This window comes from Ruditapes philippinarum, unplaced genomic scaffold, assembly GCF_026571515.1.
Source record: "Ruditapes philippinarum isolate M1 unplaced genomic scaffold, ASM2657151v2 ctg1859_1_1_1_1, whole genome shotgun sequence".
Classification (NCBI taxonomy): Eukaryota; Metazoa; Mollusca; class Bivalvia; order Venerida; family Veneridae; genus Ruditapes; species Ruditapes philippinarum.
The window spans coordinates 116,939-133,387 of NW_026860422.1; the positions used below are offsets into that span (position 1 = coordinate 116,939).

Below are 16,449 nucleotides of genomic sequence, written 5' to 3' on the forward strand. Positions count from 1 at the left end.
CCAAAACGCATAATACAGTAAGTAAACGAATTAAAATATTTTACTCTAAACAACTTTAAAGAAATGAATTAGCGCATACGGCTGCTACTACATTATACTTAAACCAGCATTCGGGAATTTGTTTACTTTCTTAGAACATTCGTGAGAAAGACAATCTAATTACCGTTTTGAAGGTGGCTTTTGTGTTTCGTCAATTAAATATGTACATTTAGCACATTTAACACTTTATTTTTTTTTCATATTCTGTTTACGCAATACATTTGTCAAACTACTATTGTCGTATAACAATAGAAGGAAGCTGGTAAAATAGGATTTAGCTACTTTTAATGAGAGATAACCGCCGTTGTTTCAGTGCTTTATTCACGAATTCGGCGTTACCTCGAAAAAGTGCTCTCAATTACGTTTTATCTGCTAACTTTAATGTAATTTGACACGCGTAGATTGGAAAATGTCTCAGGTACACCGATTATAAAAATTCATAAAGTTATATGTCCGTTATTGTATTTAAGGATATCAACGAAACTAAAAATCGCCATCAATACGCTAGTCAGGTCTTCATTTTCACGAATGATCTTGAAAATTAAACGTTATCATGGATGAGGTTGAAAGTATAGTGTCTCAGCGACAGTATGCGCTAACTCATCTCGCTAAATTATTTACATCAGTGTTAAACTCGAAATTAATAAGGATTACAAACCCGAAATGGAAATTCCAAATTTAGAATTATTTGATTTTATTCAGGGTTTCTTCGTATAACTTCCCCGTTGTGCAGGGGTCACGCGCTCGTTTAGGGTGTGAGAGGTTTGGGGTTCAAATCTAAGTCGAGGCAACTATTTTTTTTATATTTTTTTTAAGTGTCTTTTTAAGGAAGTAGCCACGATTTGCAAGGATAGAGTGTGGATGTCATAAAAAATGACTATAAATGATTTTTGATGCAACTCTAGTCATGCAAAATTGTTAGATGGATAAATGGATAAAATAAATAAAAACATTGAAAATAAAATTAGTTATTCCAATGATAATTGTAGATGTTTGAACGCGATGTGTAGTTATATGTTACGATAAGGTATTAATTAAAAAACTGAAACAAAACAGAAATATTAAATTATAAAGACTGTACAGTAATTTACCCATTCATTCTTCCTTGTTATATAATAAAACATTAAAACAATAATCTTTTCTGCTAGATTAGTTACTACGTGAATGATCGTTTACAGGTGAAGAATCTGAAATCTATTTTTAGCAACACTCATAGTAATGTTCCAAATATTTCCGGAGCGACCACATGCTGGGTATTTATTTCTACAATGCTGATTATGTTGTAAAGCTGGATTTTCTAAGGTAAGCTGCAATGCTTTATCTGTATTTTTAAAAATTTTTTGGTCATATTTTCGAATTATTATTGTTGAAAAAGTTTCGGTTAAAAGTCGAAACATTAGAAAAAGTTAAAGCGGATAAAATGTTTGACATTACAATATTCACCGGAGAATAAAAGAAGCTAAAACGGTAAACATTTTATTGTAAACGTTTTAAAGTAGAGATAATTGTTATTCTAAGAAGGTTATTCCATATTTATATAACAATATGGCATACTTGTCAAATAAAAGTACTTTCAAAAGTGTATAGACTTTAAACTGGCACTTATATCATTTAACCATTGGAATATTATTAAAATATTCCTTAGGTACGCGATATAATTGATATTTGTTAAATATATGTTGAACAGAAATGTATTTGCCTTATATACAATTCGCAACTGTAAAACCCAATTTACTTTCAATTTTATATGCGCAGAACAAAAGTTTAAGTTATTTCAAACTGTGTTCATCCAGCAAGTTCGTACATATGTTAATTCCTGTTTAAGAAAATATTTAATAATAAACACTACGTATATTCTCCTTTCTTTACCCCCACCCCCCTCCCCGCTGGTCACTGATTAAGATCCCCCGCTGGTCACTGATTAAGATAGAACGATACAGGGCTTATACCAGACGCAATAAACACGTAAGTAGTTAGTTTGTTTTTGCATTCCTCTGTCTCAGTTCTTGTGACTACAGGAGAAATTATTGCCTGTTTAATCAATATAAATTTAGCAGTTACTTGAATTGTTTAGAATAGGAATAGTAAACAGATTTTAGAGAAACAGTATGAACAAAATCACGTGATGCCTTTATCTACGTTTTCAGTTTTATCCAATGTATAAACAAACAGCTTTTTGTGTTGTAATAAATTAGAACAACCAATGTTTGTTTTGTCAAAGAACTTTCAGAAATAGTTCCTTTACTTTGTTTGTGCTAAAATACCAATTTTTATCAGATTCGACTTTTTTTACCTTCTTTATGTGCTGGCTGACATTTCTGTATAGATGGTTTAATTATACAAGTGATGAATTTATGACTATTTTATCTCCTTACCTCTGTCTTTTTTACAGGAGGGAATCTGGTTTTATATGCTTGCAAAGAAATACGTTTTTCATTTTTTTATTAAAATTTGACGTTTAGAAAAAAATCCTTCATTGAATAACATAAATATGATCTTTCTTGCTTTAAAGAATGTTGTATATTTTACATATTTTAAAGCACATCTGGAAATAACTAATAATTTTTACACAGTATAAAGCACCGCATCTGTTTCGTCCATTAATTATCTAATATTCAGTTTTCATATTTGATCACAAGTGGAACTCTTTACATTATTATAAGGGTTTTCTCTGTAAATGATACTTACCTTCTAACTCATATGAATATTTATTATATTCCCATCACCTGATATACGCTCTAATTTCACATATATTTTAATTTACATATATACTATGAATACACCAATATAATGATTGTAAATGATAATTGGTAAAGAACAGAATCAGAACATGATTATTTATAATTTCAATTTTTGTCGGTTAAGTTTTATTAAAAAGTGAATTTTAATTGATAATTAATCAGTGGTCCTTGTTACACGCCGTCTTTTTAATAAACAAAATCGCTCACTCAAATCATTATACACCTTTTTAACGACTCATCAATTATAATATATGAATTTAATATTTTAGTAATAAATAATAGATGAGAGTATATTAAACTTTCATTTGAAATTGCACGTGCTTTTGGTATATACAAGTTCATTTATTTATTGTTATAGATAACAATGATATTTTGATATTTCTAAATTATTTATTTTGATTATTGCCAGCATTTGGTTTCTGATATACAGATTCATTTGTGATATACCGTTTCATTTTTGATTTACCGTTTAATTATTGGTGTACAGTTTCCATTTCTGATATACTGTTTAACTTCTGGTAAACTGTTAATTTCTGGTACACCGTTTCATTTGTGTTATACATATGTATTTCTGTTATACAGTTTCATTTCTGGTATATCGTTTAATTTCTGTAATTTAGTTTAATTTCTGGTACACCGTTTCATTTGTGTTATACATATGTATTTCTGTTATACAGTTTCATTTCAGGTATATCGTTTAATTTATGTAATTTAGTTTAATTTCTGGTACACCGTTTCATTTGTGTTATACATATGTATTTCTGTTATACAGTTTCATTTCAGGTATATCGTTTAATTTATGTAATTTAGTTTAATTTCCGGTACACCGTTTCATTTGTGTTATACATATGTATTTCTGTTATACAGTTTCATTTCAGGTATATCGTTTAATTTATGTAATTTAGTTTAATTTCTGGTACACCGTTTCATTTGTGTTATACATATGTATTTCTGTTATACAGTTTCATTTCTGGTATATCGTTTAATTTCTGTAATTTAGTTTAATTTCCGGTATACCGATTTATATCTGGTATACTATTTGTAAAATCTTGATTATTTTCAGGGAAGTACAATGCAACTGAACGTTTTACAACTAGGATGTTGTCTCGCTCTTGTGCAGGCTGTACTGGCATACACCGACAAGGAACTAAAAGATATGTTTAAAGAAACTTTTGGTAATATAGAAAAGGAGACAATAAATGGACAGGTGACTGTAGACTACGGACGTGTACCAACATGGCTGGCAGGTAAAAACAAACTAAACCACATGTTTGATGTTTGATTGGGGTTTACGCCACACCGACACATTATAGGTCATATGGCGACGTTCCAGCTTTACTGGTGGAGGTAGACCTCAGGTGCCATTCCGTGCATTATTTCAGGCAAGAACGGGCACCTGAGTAGAACCACCGACGTTCCGTAAGCTAACTGGATAGCTATCTCACATGACAGAATCTAAAGTCCCAGTCGGGATTCGAACCTACAGCGGTGAGGGGCAAGTGGGTTGAAGTCAACGACCTCAACAACTCGGCCACTGAACCACCTACTCTTCTAACGAATAGACAATTTACTTGTTTTTTTTTCAATATCTTCATTCTGGATTAGCATATTTACTTTTTAAGATAATAAATAATATAATTGAAATAAGTTTTAATAGACACGTGTGAAGAATAATATCAATACTCTATTTAATGTCAAATTTTATTGGTTGTTTAATAACTGAAATAATTTATTGATAAATATAAAAGTTTAACATCTCGCTTATTGTTTCTTGTGAAGAGATGTTTTGACGAAATGTATAGAATACATTGGTATTGTTGTTGTTGTTGTTTTCATAGATATGATATTTGTACCGTTTTAATCTTTGAAGTAAATGCTGTTTATAAATGCATGCAGGTAATTTTATGCGACATGCATGTGGAGCATTTGGAGAAACCAACAACATGAATGATTCATTACCAAACTACATTGAACACCTGTTTGATTGTTTACAAATAGGCAGCAAATATCACGTCGAAAATGGAGACATATCCTTTACTCAGAGGTAAATTTACTTTGCAAACTGTAAGTGATATTTAGGGCTATCTAGGCAAATGAATGACAAATATACATATGTTTATAAATTTATCTTATTTACTCAAATCATGCTAAAATGGCATTTTCAAAAGTTCTAGCATGAATTTTCTGTATAAAACTTTATATTTTCGGCTTGAAGCGTAGATATTTCTTTATATGTTGAACGAAATTAAGACGTCGACAGAGTCACCGAGTAGATTTAAAACAAGTCGTGTACTAGTAACTAGAAAAAAGAAATTACAAAAAAAAAACAGATATTGCGGATATTGTTAGATTTAAATAAGTCTTAATCATTCAATTGATAGGTACTTTAACGTTTTCATTGTTCTCTGTAAAAGAAACTATGCTCTTACCTGACTTACGTGGGTCAAGTTGGGAAACCAATATTTTTTCTTTATAAGGAGAAATGTTTGTTCCTGTGACTGCTTAGTGTATTCATTTCGAAGACATTTATAGAATTAGAAAAATTCAAATCAAAATAAAAATTTTGCCTGTGTCTCCCTTTAACATTATATTTTACTACCATTCCTCCTGAATGTTATACCATATTATACATTTGTAAAGATGTAATTTGCAGAACTCTTTTATCAAAAAGTAGTTATATAAAATGTGTTACTAAATATTGCTATTTAAGCTGAGCAGTGTTAAAGGCACAATATGTCCCAGAATTGCATTCATTAATAATTTCTCAAAAACTCAGCATTTTTTGCGTTTTATTATAATTTCTAAAAAGTTTTTCACTTGCCATTTACCTACACTATCTATTTCTTCTATTGTTTTGGAAATTAGTGCAGTTATGGTGATTTAGTTATGTGTATGGAAGTAAAAATACTACAACTTATTCTATTACGACAAAAAAAATCATATCCAGTGCTAATTTCTAAAATAATAAGCATTTAACATGGTCTTTAACAGTTTTATAAATATTATAAAACTATTTTTTGCCAATTTGTTTCTGAGGCATTATGTGCCTTTGAACAGAAATGTAAATGCGGTACCGGGTAGTAACAGACAGATTAGGACTAATAAACAAGAAAAAACTTTAAAACTACATGAACTTTACTTTAATGGAAAGTTTTTATCTTTAACTGCTAATATCAGATGCGTTGTTGTAACAATTTGTCTGAAAGCATGAAGATTTGATTGGTAAATGTTGGTAGATAATGTATTTCTTCTTTTTTTCTACATAAATGGACGTACAGTTGAAGATGAAAAACATTTTTTAATAATATGTACGGAATATCTGGATATTCGTGAAGAATTGTCAAAGAAAAGAGAACATTTACCGGCTCCAAAAAGTGAATGTTACTGTGTTCGTTCGCATTTGTGGTCACGTGAAATTTCTTGACTTTTAGGAAGCCTTATGATGAAAACTCAACTTCTTTTTGTCCTATCTTTAAATACCTGTATTTTTTCTGTTTGCTTTCAAAATTTAGAATAGCACAGAGAAAGCTGCAGCAGACTAATGCTAGAAGAATGTAAACTATTTATTTCTGGTTTAACTCGTGAAATATATATATGTAAACCTGTAAATGAAATTGAAAATTTAGATTTTATTGTATATCAAACGCAAAAAAAACTGTGCATTGGGATTAAGGATTTTTTTTTAAATTTCGATTTTTAAACTATATGATGTTTGGTACCATTATTAGGTTACTCAATTACTTACAGACTGGTACAACTTGTTTTCACACTATTTCAGATGGTATGAAACTACCGTTAATGAAATATACAATACATACGGCAGACAAATGAATCAATCAAGTGTCTTTATGGAAACTGCATTTTCAAAAGTGGTATGAACTAGAAATTGCGTTATTTTGTTTTATGATATAGATGGAATTCATATTACGATTTTTTACGCTTAAACCGAAGTGATAATACATGTATATACATTTATATGTATCGCCCATATGTTGTATAATCTTACACATGAATAACTATTATATAGAGCTATGTAAAATTTAACTTTAAGTTATTCCTTGGAAAGTTCCTAAAGCCATGAGTTCTGTAGCCGCCTACCAGACATGTGTTGTTAATACACTGAAATGTGTTGTCGATATGTGGACATGTTTTGTTGATATGTGGGCATGTTTTGTTGGATATGTGGACATCTTTTGTTGATATGTGGACATCTTTTGTTGATATGTGGAAATGATTTGTTGGATATGTGGACATCTTTTGTTGATATGTGAACATATTTTGTTGGATATGTGGAAATGATTTGTTGGATATGTGGACATGTTTTGTTGATATGTGGACATCTTTTGTTGATATGTGGACATGTTTTGTTGGATATGTGGAAATGATTTGTTGGATATGTGGACATCTTTTGTTGATATGTGGACATCTTTTGTGAATATGTGGACATCTTTTGTTGATATGTGGACATGTTTTGTTGATATGTGGAAATGATTTGTTGGATATGTGGACATGTTTTGCTGATATGTGGAAATGATTTGTTGGATATGTGGACATCTTTTGTTGATATGTGGACATGTTTTTTTGATATGTGGACATGTTTTGCTGATATGTGGAAATGATTTGTTGGATATGTCGACATGTTTTGTTGATATGTGGATATGTTTTGTTGATATGTGGACATGTTTTGTTGATATGTGGACATGTTTTGTCGATATGTCGACATGTTTTGTTGATATGTGGACATGTTTTGTTGATATGTGGACATCTTTTGCTGATATGTGGAAATGATTTGTTGGATATGTGGACATGTTTTGTTGATATGTGGACATGTTTTGTCGATATGTGGACATGTTTTGTTGATATGTGGACATCTTTTGTTGATATGTGGACATCTTTTGCTGATATGTGGAAATGATTTGTTGGATATGTGGACATGTTTTGTCGATATGTGGACATGTTTTGTTGATATGTGGACATATTTTGCTGATGTGTGGACATCTTTTGCTGATATGTGGAAATGATTTGTTGGATATGTGGACATGTTTTGTTGATATGTGGAAATGATTTGTTGGATATGTGGACATGTTTTTTTGATATGTGGACATATTTTGCTGATGTGTGGACATCTTTTGCTGATATGTGGAAATGATTTGTTGGATATGTGGACATGTTTTGTTGATATTTGGACATATTTTGCTGATATGTGGACATCTTTTGTTGATATGTGGACATGTTTTGTTGATATGTGGATATGTTTTGTTGATATGTGGACATCTTTTGTTGATATGTGGAAATGATTTGTTGGATATGTGGATATGTTTTGCTGATATGTGGAAATGATTTGTTGGATATGTGGACATGTTTTGTTGATATGTGGATATGTTTTGTTGATATGTGGATATGTTTTGTTGATATGTGGACATGTTTTGTTGATATGTGGACATCTTTTTGCTGATATGTGGAAATGATTTGTTGGATACGTGGACAAGTTTTGTTGATATGTGGATATGTTTTGTTGATATGTGGACATGTTTTGTTGATATGTGGACATGTTTTGTTGATATGTGGACATGTTTTGTTGATATGTGGACATGTTTTGTTGATATGTGGACATCTTTTGCTGATATGTGGAAATGATTTGTTGGATATGTGGACATGTTTTGTTGATATGTGGACATATTTTGCTGATATGTGGACATCTTTTGCTGATATGTGGAAATGATTTGTTGGATATGTTGACATGTTTTGTTGATATTTGGACATATTTTGCTGATATGTGGACATCTTTTGTTGATATGTGGACATGTTTTGTTGATATGTGGACATATTTAGATGATATGTGGACATCTTTTGTTGATATGTGGAAATGATTTGTTGGATAATTATGTGGACATCTTTTGTTGATATGTGGAAATGATTTGTTGGATATGTGGACATGTTTTGTTGATATATGGACATCTTTTGTTGATATGTGGACATCTTTTGTTGATATGTGGACATGTTTTGTTGATATGTGGACATCTTTTGTTGATATGTGGACATATTTTGTTGGATATGTGGAAATGATTTGTTGATATGTGGACATGTTTTGTTGATATGTGGACATATTTAGCTGATATGTGGACATCTTTTGTTGATATGTGGACATGTTTTGTTGATATGTGGAAATGATTTGTTGATATGTGGACATGTTTTGTTGATATGTGGAAATGATTTGTTGATATGTGGACATCTTTTGTTGATATGTGGAAATGATTTGTTGGATAATTATGTGGACATCTTTTGTTGATATGTGGAAATTATTTGTTGATATTTGGAAATGATTTGTTGGATATTTGAAAATGATTTGTTGGATATGTGGACATCTTTTGTTGATATGTGGACATCTTTTGTTGATATGTTGAAATGATTTGTTGGATATGTGGACATCTTTGTTGGATATGTGGACATGTTTTGTTGATATGTGGACATCTTTTGTTGATATGTGGAAATGATTTGTTGGATATGTGGACATCTTTTGTTGATATGTGGAAATACTTTTTGTTGATATGTAGACATCTTTTGTTGATATGTGGAAATGATTTGTTGGATATGCGGACAACTTTTGTTGGATATGTGGACATCTTTTGTTGATATGTGGACATCTTTTGTTGATATGTGGAAATGATTTGTTGGATATGTGGACATCTTTTGTTGATATGTGGAAATGATTTGTTGGATATGTGGACATCTTTTGTTGGATATGTGGACATCTTTTGCTGATATGTGGACATCTTTTTGTTGATATGTGGAAATGATTTGTTGGATATGTGGACATCTTTTGTTGATATGTGGAAATGATTTGTTGGATATGTTGACATCTTTTGTTGATATGTGGAAATGATTTGTTGGATATGTGGACATCTTTTGTTGGATATGTGGACATCTTTTGTTGATATGTGGACATCTTTTGTTGATATGTGGAATTGATTTGTTGGATATGTGGACATGTTTTGTTGATATGTGGACATCTTTTGTTGATATGTGGACATCTTTTGCTGAAGTTTTGAGATGTTTTTGTGATATGCTGACATGTTTTGCTGATATGTGGACATGTTTTGGTGATACATGGGCATGTTTTGCTGATATGTGGACATGTGTGTTCATATATGGAAATGTTTCGCTTATATGTTGAAATATTATAAGACTTTCGTGACCGACTATAATTTACCTGAATTAAAACATTTCACTTCGCCTGATGTTTTGTAATATTCGTATCTACTCGGCCCGTTCCGTCAAGCTTCGGATAAAAAACTCGAATACTGATACAGTATTTCGGTCTAACCAACGCTAAGAAACTAAATATGAAAATAGTAATTTTATTTTTTAAACTTTATTAAATAAAACTTATAGATATACAAGTTAACAGTACCTTATCCATAAACTTATAATTATGGTTGTTTGAAATCGGAAGTACGAAAAATGTATACATGTTGACATAACATGTGTAATTCGTAGGTGCTTGCTATTGAAAATAAGTGGTCGTTTTGATAAATAATGATAAATAATTTTCAATCATAATTTTACCAAAGTAATACTTTATTTGAAGCGGACTCGAAAGTGATTTATATAAGTTGAAAGAACTTGTTTCACAATCAAGTTTAGATAAATATATATCTAAACCAGACAAAACATCTTAAACTACATGGTAGAACTACTTTCAACCCGAGATTATAACGAATCAAGTCGATGTGTTCCGATTTCTTTTCAAAAGCCATACAGTTCTAGTCATCTATGTTGCTTTAAGAATAACTTCTCTGTAATACCAGGAATAGTTTGGCTCTAAAATACACAGAAATTAGAAAATGCTTTTGTATAGTTTGTATAGTTTTAAATAGCCCCGTGACGTAATTGTTTGCAACTTGTGCCTGCTCTTCATTGATCTGGTTGACTAGCTTCCAAATTTCAAAAAACTGAATAAATGAAAAAACTGTTAACAGCTTCACCTGTTTTAGAATTAGTCTTAGAAGTTCCTTTACTGAAAAAATTCAATAATGTTAGCTGACTCATTGCTAACACCGGACAGCCTTATCCGACTGTTGATTTTTGTCAACACTTGCCTGATGTGTAGGAGAGCAGTCCCAACCCCCGAAAAAGAAACACTCTGCTAAGGGTGGTGCTTGAAGAGAAAAAAGGAAAAAATATTTGAAAATGAAAAAGTCGGTTTCATTGAGCATTTTCGTGAGACATAGTATAAATTCAGTATAAACACAATAAATCTTTTTAATTTTAAAATGATATCTAAAGTCATTATAGGTTTTGAAACATTCTGTAAAAACATATACATACAGAAATATTTAATCCACAGAACAAAAAAATGGTAGACAAATGGGGAACTGAACTGTCTGATAAATCGAGAGTGTCAAGCGTTCCTGATGTTAGCTGGTGGCAGATTGGTAACCAGGCTGTTGCTATGACAGAAGTACCTATCGGTTAGTTAACGTTTTTATCACTGTTTAGTCTTTCTCTCAGTGAAAATAAATGTGTGAGACTAAAAACGGATTGGGGCACCACACTAAATACCGTATTCCGGTATATACAGGACAAGGCGCTTGAATGATTAAATTCTAAAATCTCGCCTATTCACCTTACGGAATGAACTTAAAACGCTTAATTCATCTCTTCACCCCGTTTTATATACGATAATGAATCAAAATGTAATAATCGGCCAACGATAATTTGTCTTTTTGTGATCATGATTTCTGCAAGCGTCTAGAGGTACTGCTCCGATACTGTATTGGGTTAAATCCATATAGATTACATCGTTTTAATTAGTTGATAAAACCGTTTTTTTAAGCAAAATAGTATACAGATTGACAATCCATGCATGAAAGTGCTATTAATTAACATGATACGTGTTTTTTCTCATTCATTCCTCGTTCTCTTATCATGTGGATCTGAACTCGTATTTTAATTAACTATGAAAATTAAATAAATGTAAAAGAAACAAACATGTATTCTTGATGCAAAGCATACAATACTAAAAAATCATTTAATATACTAAAGCATGCTTTTCAATTCAATATGATTTTGTCTCGTTTTTTTACCTGTATATTTAGTTACATTTTGGGAATTTCGTGTATTGTAGGTGTTATTATCGACAATGGGGATGTTTCTCAAAAAGGCTGGATCAAGTACAATGATGATCACCTTGGAATACCGGATACACCGGAGTACGGGTTTACCAATAATCCGGCTCACGAGCAGACGGAACAGGACGGAACTTTATGGATACATTAGTTGTGACTCACTTTGTTTCGCAAACCCACCTAAAATAAAGTATGATTTTTCGTACATTATTTCAAGTATTCCGGACACAAAGTCATCCAGGTCAACGTCAAATGGTTTTATGATTTCCATTACGTCCATAATCTTGGTTTAAAAGAATAGAAAACCACATAATCTTTGTTTAAAGTGAAAATTTTCACTGTTTTATGTAGAAGATGCAACATTCAAATCTAAGAAAAAAAAGCACATATATCCTACATTTTAGTACTTCAACCTGTTACAAAAAGATCAACATTTAGCTAGTTGGTAACTTTTATCAAATGAAAATATACATAGTTGTAGTCATTTTTTTTTCTGTTGAATAATTTGTCTGCATTCTTTATTTTTGCAAAGAATTATTTTGTTAGTGAGAATATGTTTAATCATTTGTGGACAGTAAAGAATAAATATGTTTCTCATACATGTACTATAGGTTTCGCCTGACACAACTTTGACAAGTGATTGAGCTTAAACTTTTCACTGTCGCAAACAGCCCGGAAAAACTACATTTGACTCAGAGATATAGGTTTGGTGTCGATACAACATTTAAAATCCTCACAGCAAAGTTTCATAACAGTTTTTATTCTTGACTTTTTCCATTTCAGGACTACGATAATTCACCTGGAACATAGTCAATAAAAAATTCAAACGGTGAGCTTCTTTATTTCAGTTTATAAATACTTGCACCTTTTTCCGATTTCAGACGAATCGCTGTATAAAAGTGGGTTCGGATTTAGTTCGACACGGTCGAGCTTACCATCACCCCAAGATCTATTTAGTAAATGCAACGGGGGAATGAACCCTATCCGGATTTTCAGTTCTAATTTGGATACATGCACTCATTCTGCATAACAAAAACTATATAATCCTACCTAGACTGGGATTTGCACGATCCTTGCGTCACATAATATTTTTTTCTGTCACTTTGCAATTTAGTATATCAAATACAAAATTAACTTGATTATATCAAAACTGAAAGAGCAATTGTGCATTTTTTGTGAGTAAAAATGTTGAATCGGTGATGTAATTTAGATATATAAAAATATTCTTCAAAGTTAATATTACCATTGTCTTATTTTTACATTTACCTAGTTTATCACCGCATAACAGTTCAGAATATAATACTAGTAGCTATCGTCAAATCTATAATCTTACTCACAATTCATTTTTCAGGGCACTACGATAAGTATGTACCATTCTTTAAGCAAGGTTTTCATTACGAACCCAACGGATTTACTAGATTATTGGTAATGAGAAAGTCGGATGGTGAATTTGTTGCCAATATTACAATGTCTCCATTTTTTTGTGACTCACCAGGTACGCCTCATTCTAATACAATTTTGAAAAATTAAGGTATTGAAAATTCGTTTACACCAGCATCCTCTTTAATTTGATATAGTTAAAAGGTGCTACACTGCGAGCTTTGTACTGTTATATTCTTGTATTTCAAAAACCATTATACATTGTATAGATTGCTATATAATAAAATTTTTTTCTCATTCTGTCTATTAATCAGAAAAGTAATCGTTGTTTGCTACAGTAACGTTTTTTCTTTCGTGAGTGAAATACAAAAATTAAATTTGGTATGAATTCATTAAGATTAAAATAAAATTTCAGCAGAAAATAAATACAGTACATTGTATAGTCGACAAAAACACTAACATGGAAATGTCACACTTTTTTTTACAACACAGTTTGTATGTGCTTAAAAATATACATGTATTATGCTCATCTTCCGGTAAAATACTTTATCGCTTACATTGATTGAAATTCATGGAAGTCTTACTGAATTTTTCATGTGAATATAAGAATGCATAAACTTTGTTTTAAAGCTGTATTTTCTATAACTGGTCATGTTATTTTGCTCCATTCTTACAAAAACTGCCGTTTTTTAATTGACACTATATATTTATACTATAGGCGTGCAGTGTTTAAAAAAAGTAGCATGCTCCTCAAAAGATAGAACAGAACAGAACAAATATTTTATTTGACTTAAAACTTACAAGAGCTCATCGTCGTTAAACAATGAAAAGAAAAAGAACATATATTATGTTGTATGACATGGAAGAAAATACATGAATAAAATGTATTATTATTTCCTTTAACACATATATCGTGAGAAGTAATCAAAATAAATTTATTTTAACAGTTTAGAAATAGCAATTAATTGTAACTAAAAAAAAAAAAAAAAAAAACCTAGCAATTATCATTATTTTTCAAATATCAGATTTGAGCGCGGTCATATCTTAAAGTATCTTTTAATCGTTTATTCTATAATACAGTTAGGAGCTATGAAGACGAGAGAAGTTATTAACATTGGGACTGCAACATTACGACAAGCCAACATTACACAAAGTATACATATCTGAAAATCTTGATGAAGTAAAGTACATATATTGGGTTATCCAAAAAACCACCTTTAAAATATGATTATTGTTTTTTATTTTATTTATTTTCAATATTCTTTCAATCTCTACTATCATTGTAATAATGATACATATAATTATAACTAAAATTTGATTTTCAATTTCTCATCATCGTGTCGTCACCGCCCCCAAAAACTTATTACATCACCATCATCCATTTATATAAATATCGTTTTTTGTTTTTAATGCCATATACCACTGACATTTCAAAATTACTATTAATATGACAATTTTACACCGCTATGCGCCAGTTTGAAACTAAAGATAAAGATCTAGCAGCTTTGAGATGTCAAAATTTAATCATGCATTACAACGCGAAAGAAATACACCGTATGCTATATGGCTCAATGAATTTCGACAGAGAAAAAAGCAGTAAAAAGGGTACATATGAAACAATCAGTCTTTTATTTAATGGCTGTTTATAAAATATTTTTTAAACAAATTATGATTAAAATTTTGTCTCATAATAGTCCATAGGAAATATCCATGTTTTTTGTGGCATTCATAACACCAAAGTATAGACACAGTTAAAATTTTCTAGGAAAAAGTAAATTAGTTTTCCTACCATGTATCCGATTTTATTTACTTTCTATTCCTAACAAGACCATTTATATTAAACATCCTTTGCAAGTACGTAGACACTGGTGAAGAAATCCACTACACGTTCCCGAGGGACTGTTTGTCAGGAACCAAATTTTGTCCCTCATCCAAATCTTCTAGTGAAGACGATTGCGTGATTGTTAGCGCAAGGAATAGTATGGGCGGGAACAAAAGGTACAATATTTTAAAAATATGTTATGTGAAAAAGTGATGATTATTCATGCATGAAGTAAAAACCCAAAGTAACACCACTGGTCGCTAACCCATTTAAGGATTTTATCTTATTGACTTTGTAAAGTTGCATACGAAAGGTTTCAATGAAAATTGAGAAAAATGTCACGATATAAAATGAACGAAATCGATAAAATGATGACTTATATTTTTTCAGGATTCATGGTTATCATAGACGCCAAGACAATGGAACTAATTTGCTCACGTGACGGCACCAGATATACTGTTGGGCTGCACAGCAGGTAGAAAAAATTTTATCAGACTGTAATTCATCTTATGGTTTTCTTACTATTATTTATCACAAACAGTTTACTATTTATTAATTTAAAAAAAAAAATACAAACTTTTTATTTCTTGCAGGGTTTTATCCTTTGTATATTGGAAGGAAAGTATAACCGGGACGCAACGATCATTCATTTTAACGAATATTCCATGATAAAACCATTTAATCCTACTGATCCATTACATTCTTAAAACTTAAACAAAAAGTGTACAGGTATCACATTTGACATACCTTACTTAATAACACCACTAAGACATGAATTTTAAGTTCAATTGTGTCATATGAAAAATCAAGCTGGAAGAAAGTATTTAACATGTCCATTTCTGTTAAGAATGTAAAAAGAAGAGCATACAAAGAAACCGCTTACAGGTTTCTGTTAAAATCAAAAAAACCCTTGGCAAAATTGATTTGAATTAAAATTGTTCAAATCCCATTAGGGCAGTGAAGATTATTTGTATTTACAATTAAAGTTAATATATACAGCAATAGTAACAATATCAACTAAAGATACATTAAATTATAATTCATTTCACATATTTATTATCACTTTTCATTAGTTTTCATTTTTTTTTTTTGCATAAAAAATAAACATTGGCCACCATTTTGATGATTAGATTTAAATAGTATGATACAATCATTCATTTAAATTCGAAGTTAAATTAATTTAATAAATATACAAACATAATTATCAGTATATTTTGTAGGTAAACATTAATTGTTCTTGAAAAACTTGCTATAAAAATGTAGAGTAAAAATTAAAACACACTTGTCATATCATTTGACAAAAAAAATAATTTGTATACCTTTTTTTAAAAAAATATTT

General features: G+C 30.6%; 1 protein-coding gene across 1 annotated transcript; it reads left to right on the forward strand.

Moving 5' to 3' along the window:
* Nucleotides 1-1,199: 1,199 nt before the first annotated feature.
* LOC132760015 (uncharacterized) lies at nucleotides 1,200-12,094 on the forward strand. Its single transcript, XM_060751901.1, has 6 exons — nucleotides 1,200-1,341; nucleotides 3,844-4,027; nucleotides 4,677-4,824; nucleotides 6,559-6,652; nucleotides 11,128-11,251; nucleotides 11,908-12,094. Exons 2-6 carry the CDS (start codon nucleotides 3,853-3,855, stop codon nucleotides 12,057-12,059), a joined length of 693 nt encoding a protein of 230 aa, XP_060607884.1. The 5' UTR covers nucleotides 1,200-1,341; nucleotides 3,844-3,852; the 3' UTR covers nucleotides 12,060-12,094.
* The last annotated feature ends 4,355 nt before the right edge of the window (nucleotides 12,095-16,449 follow it).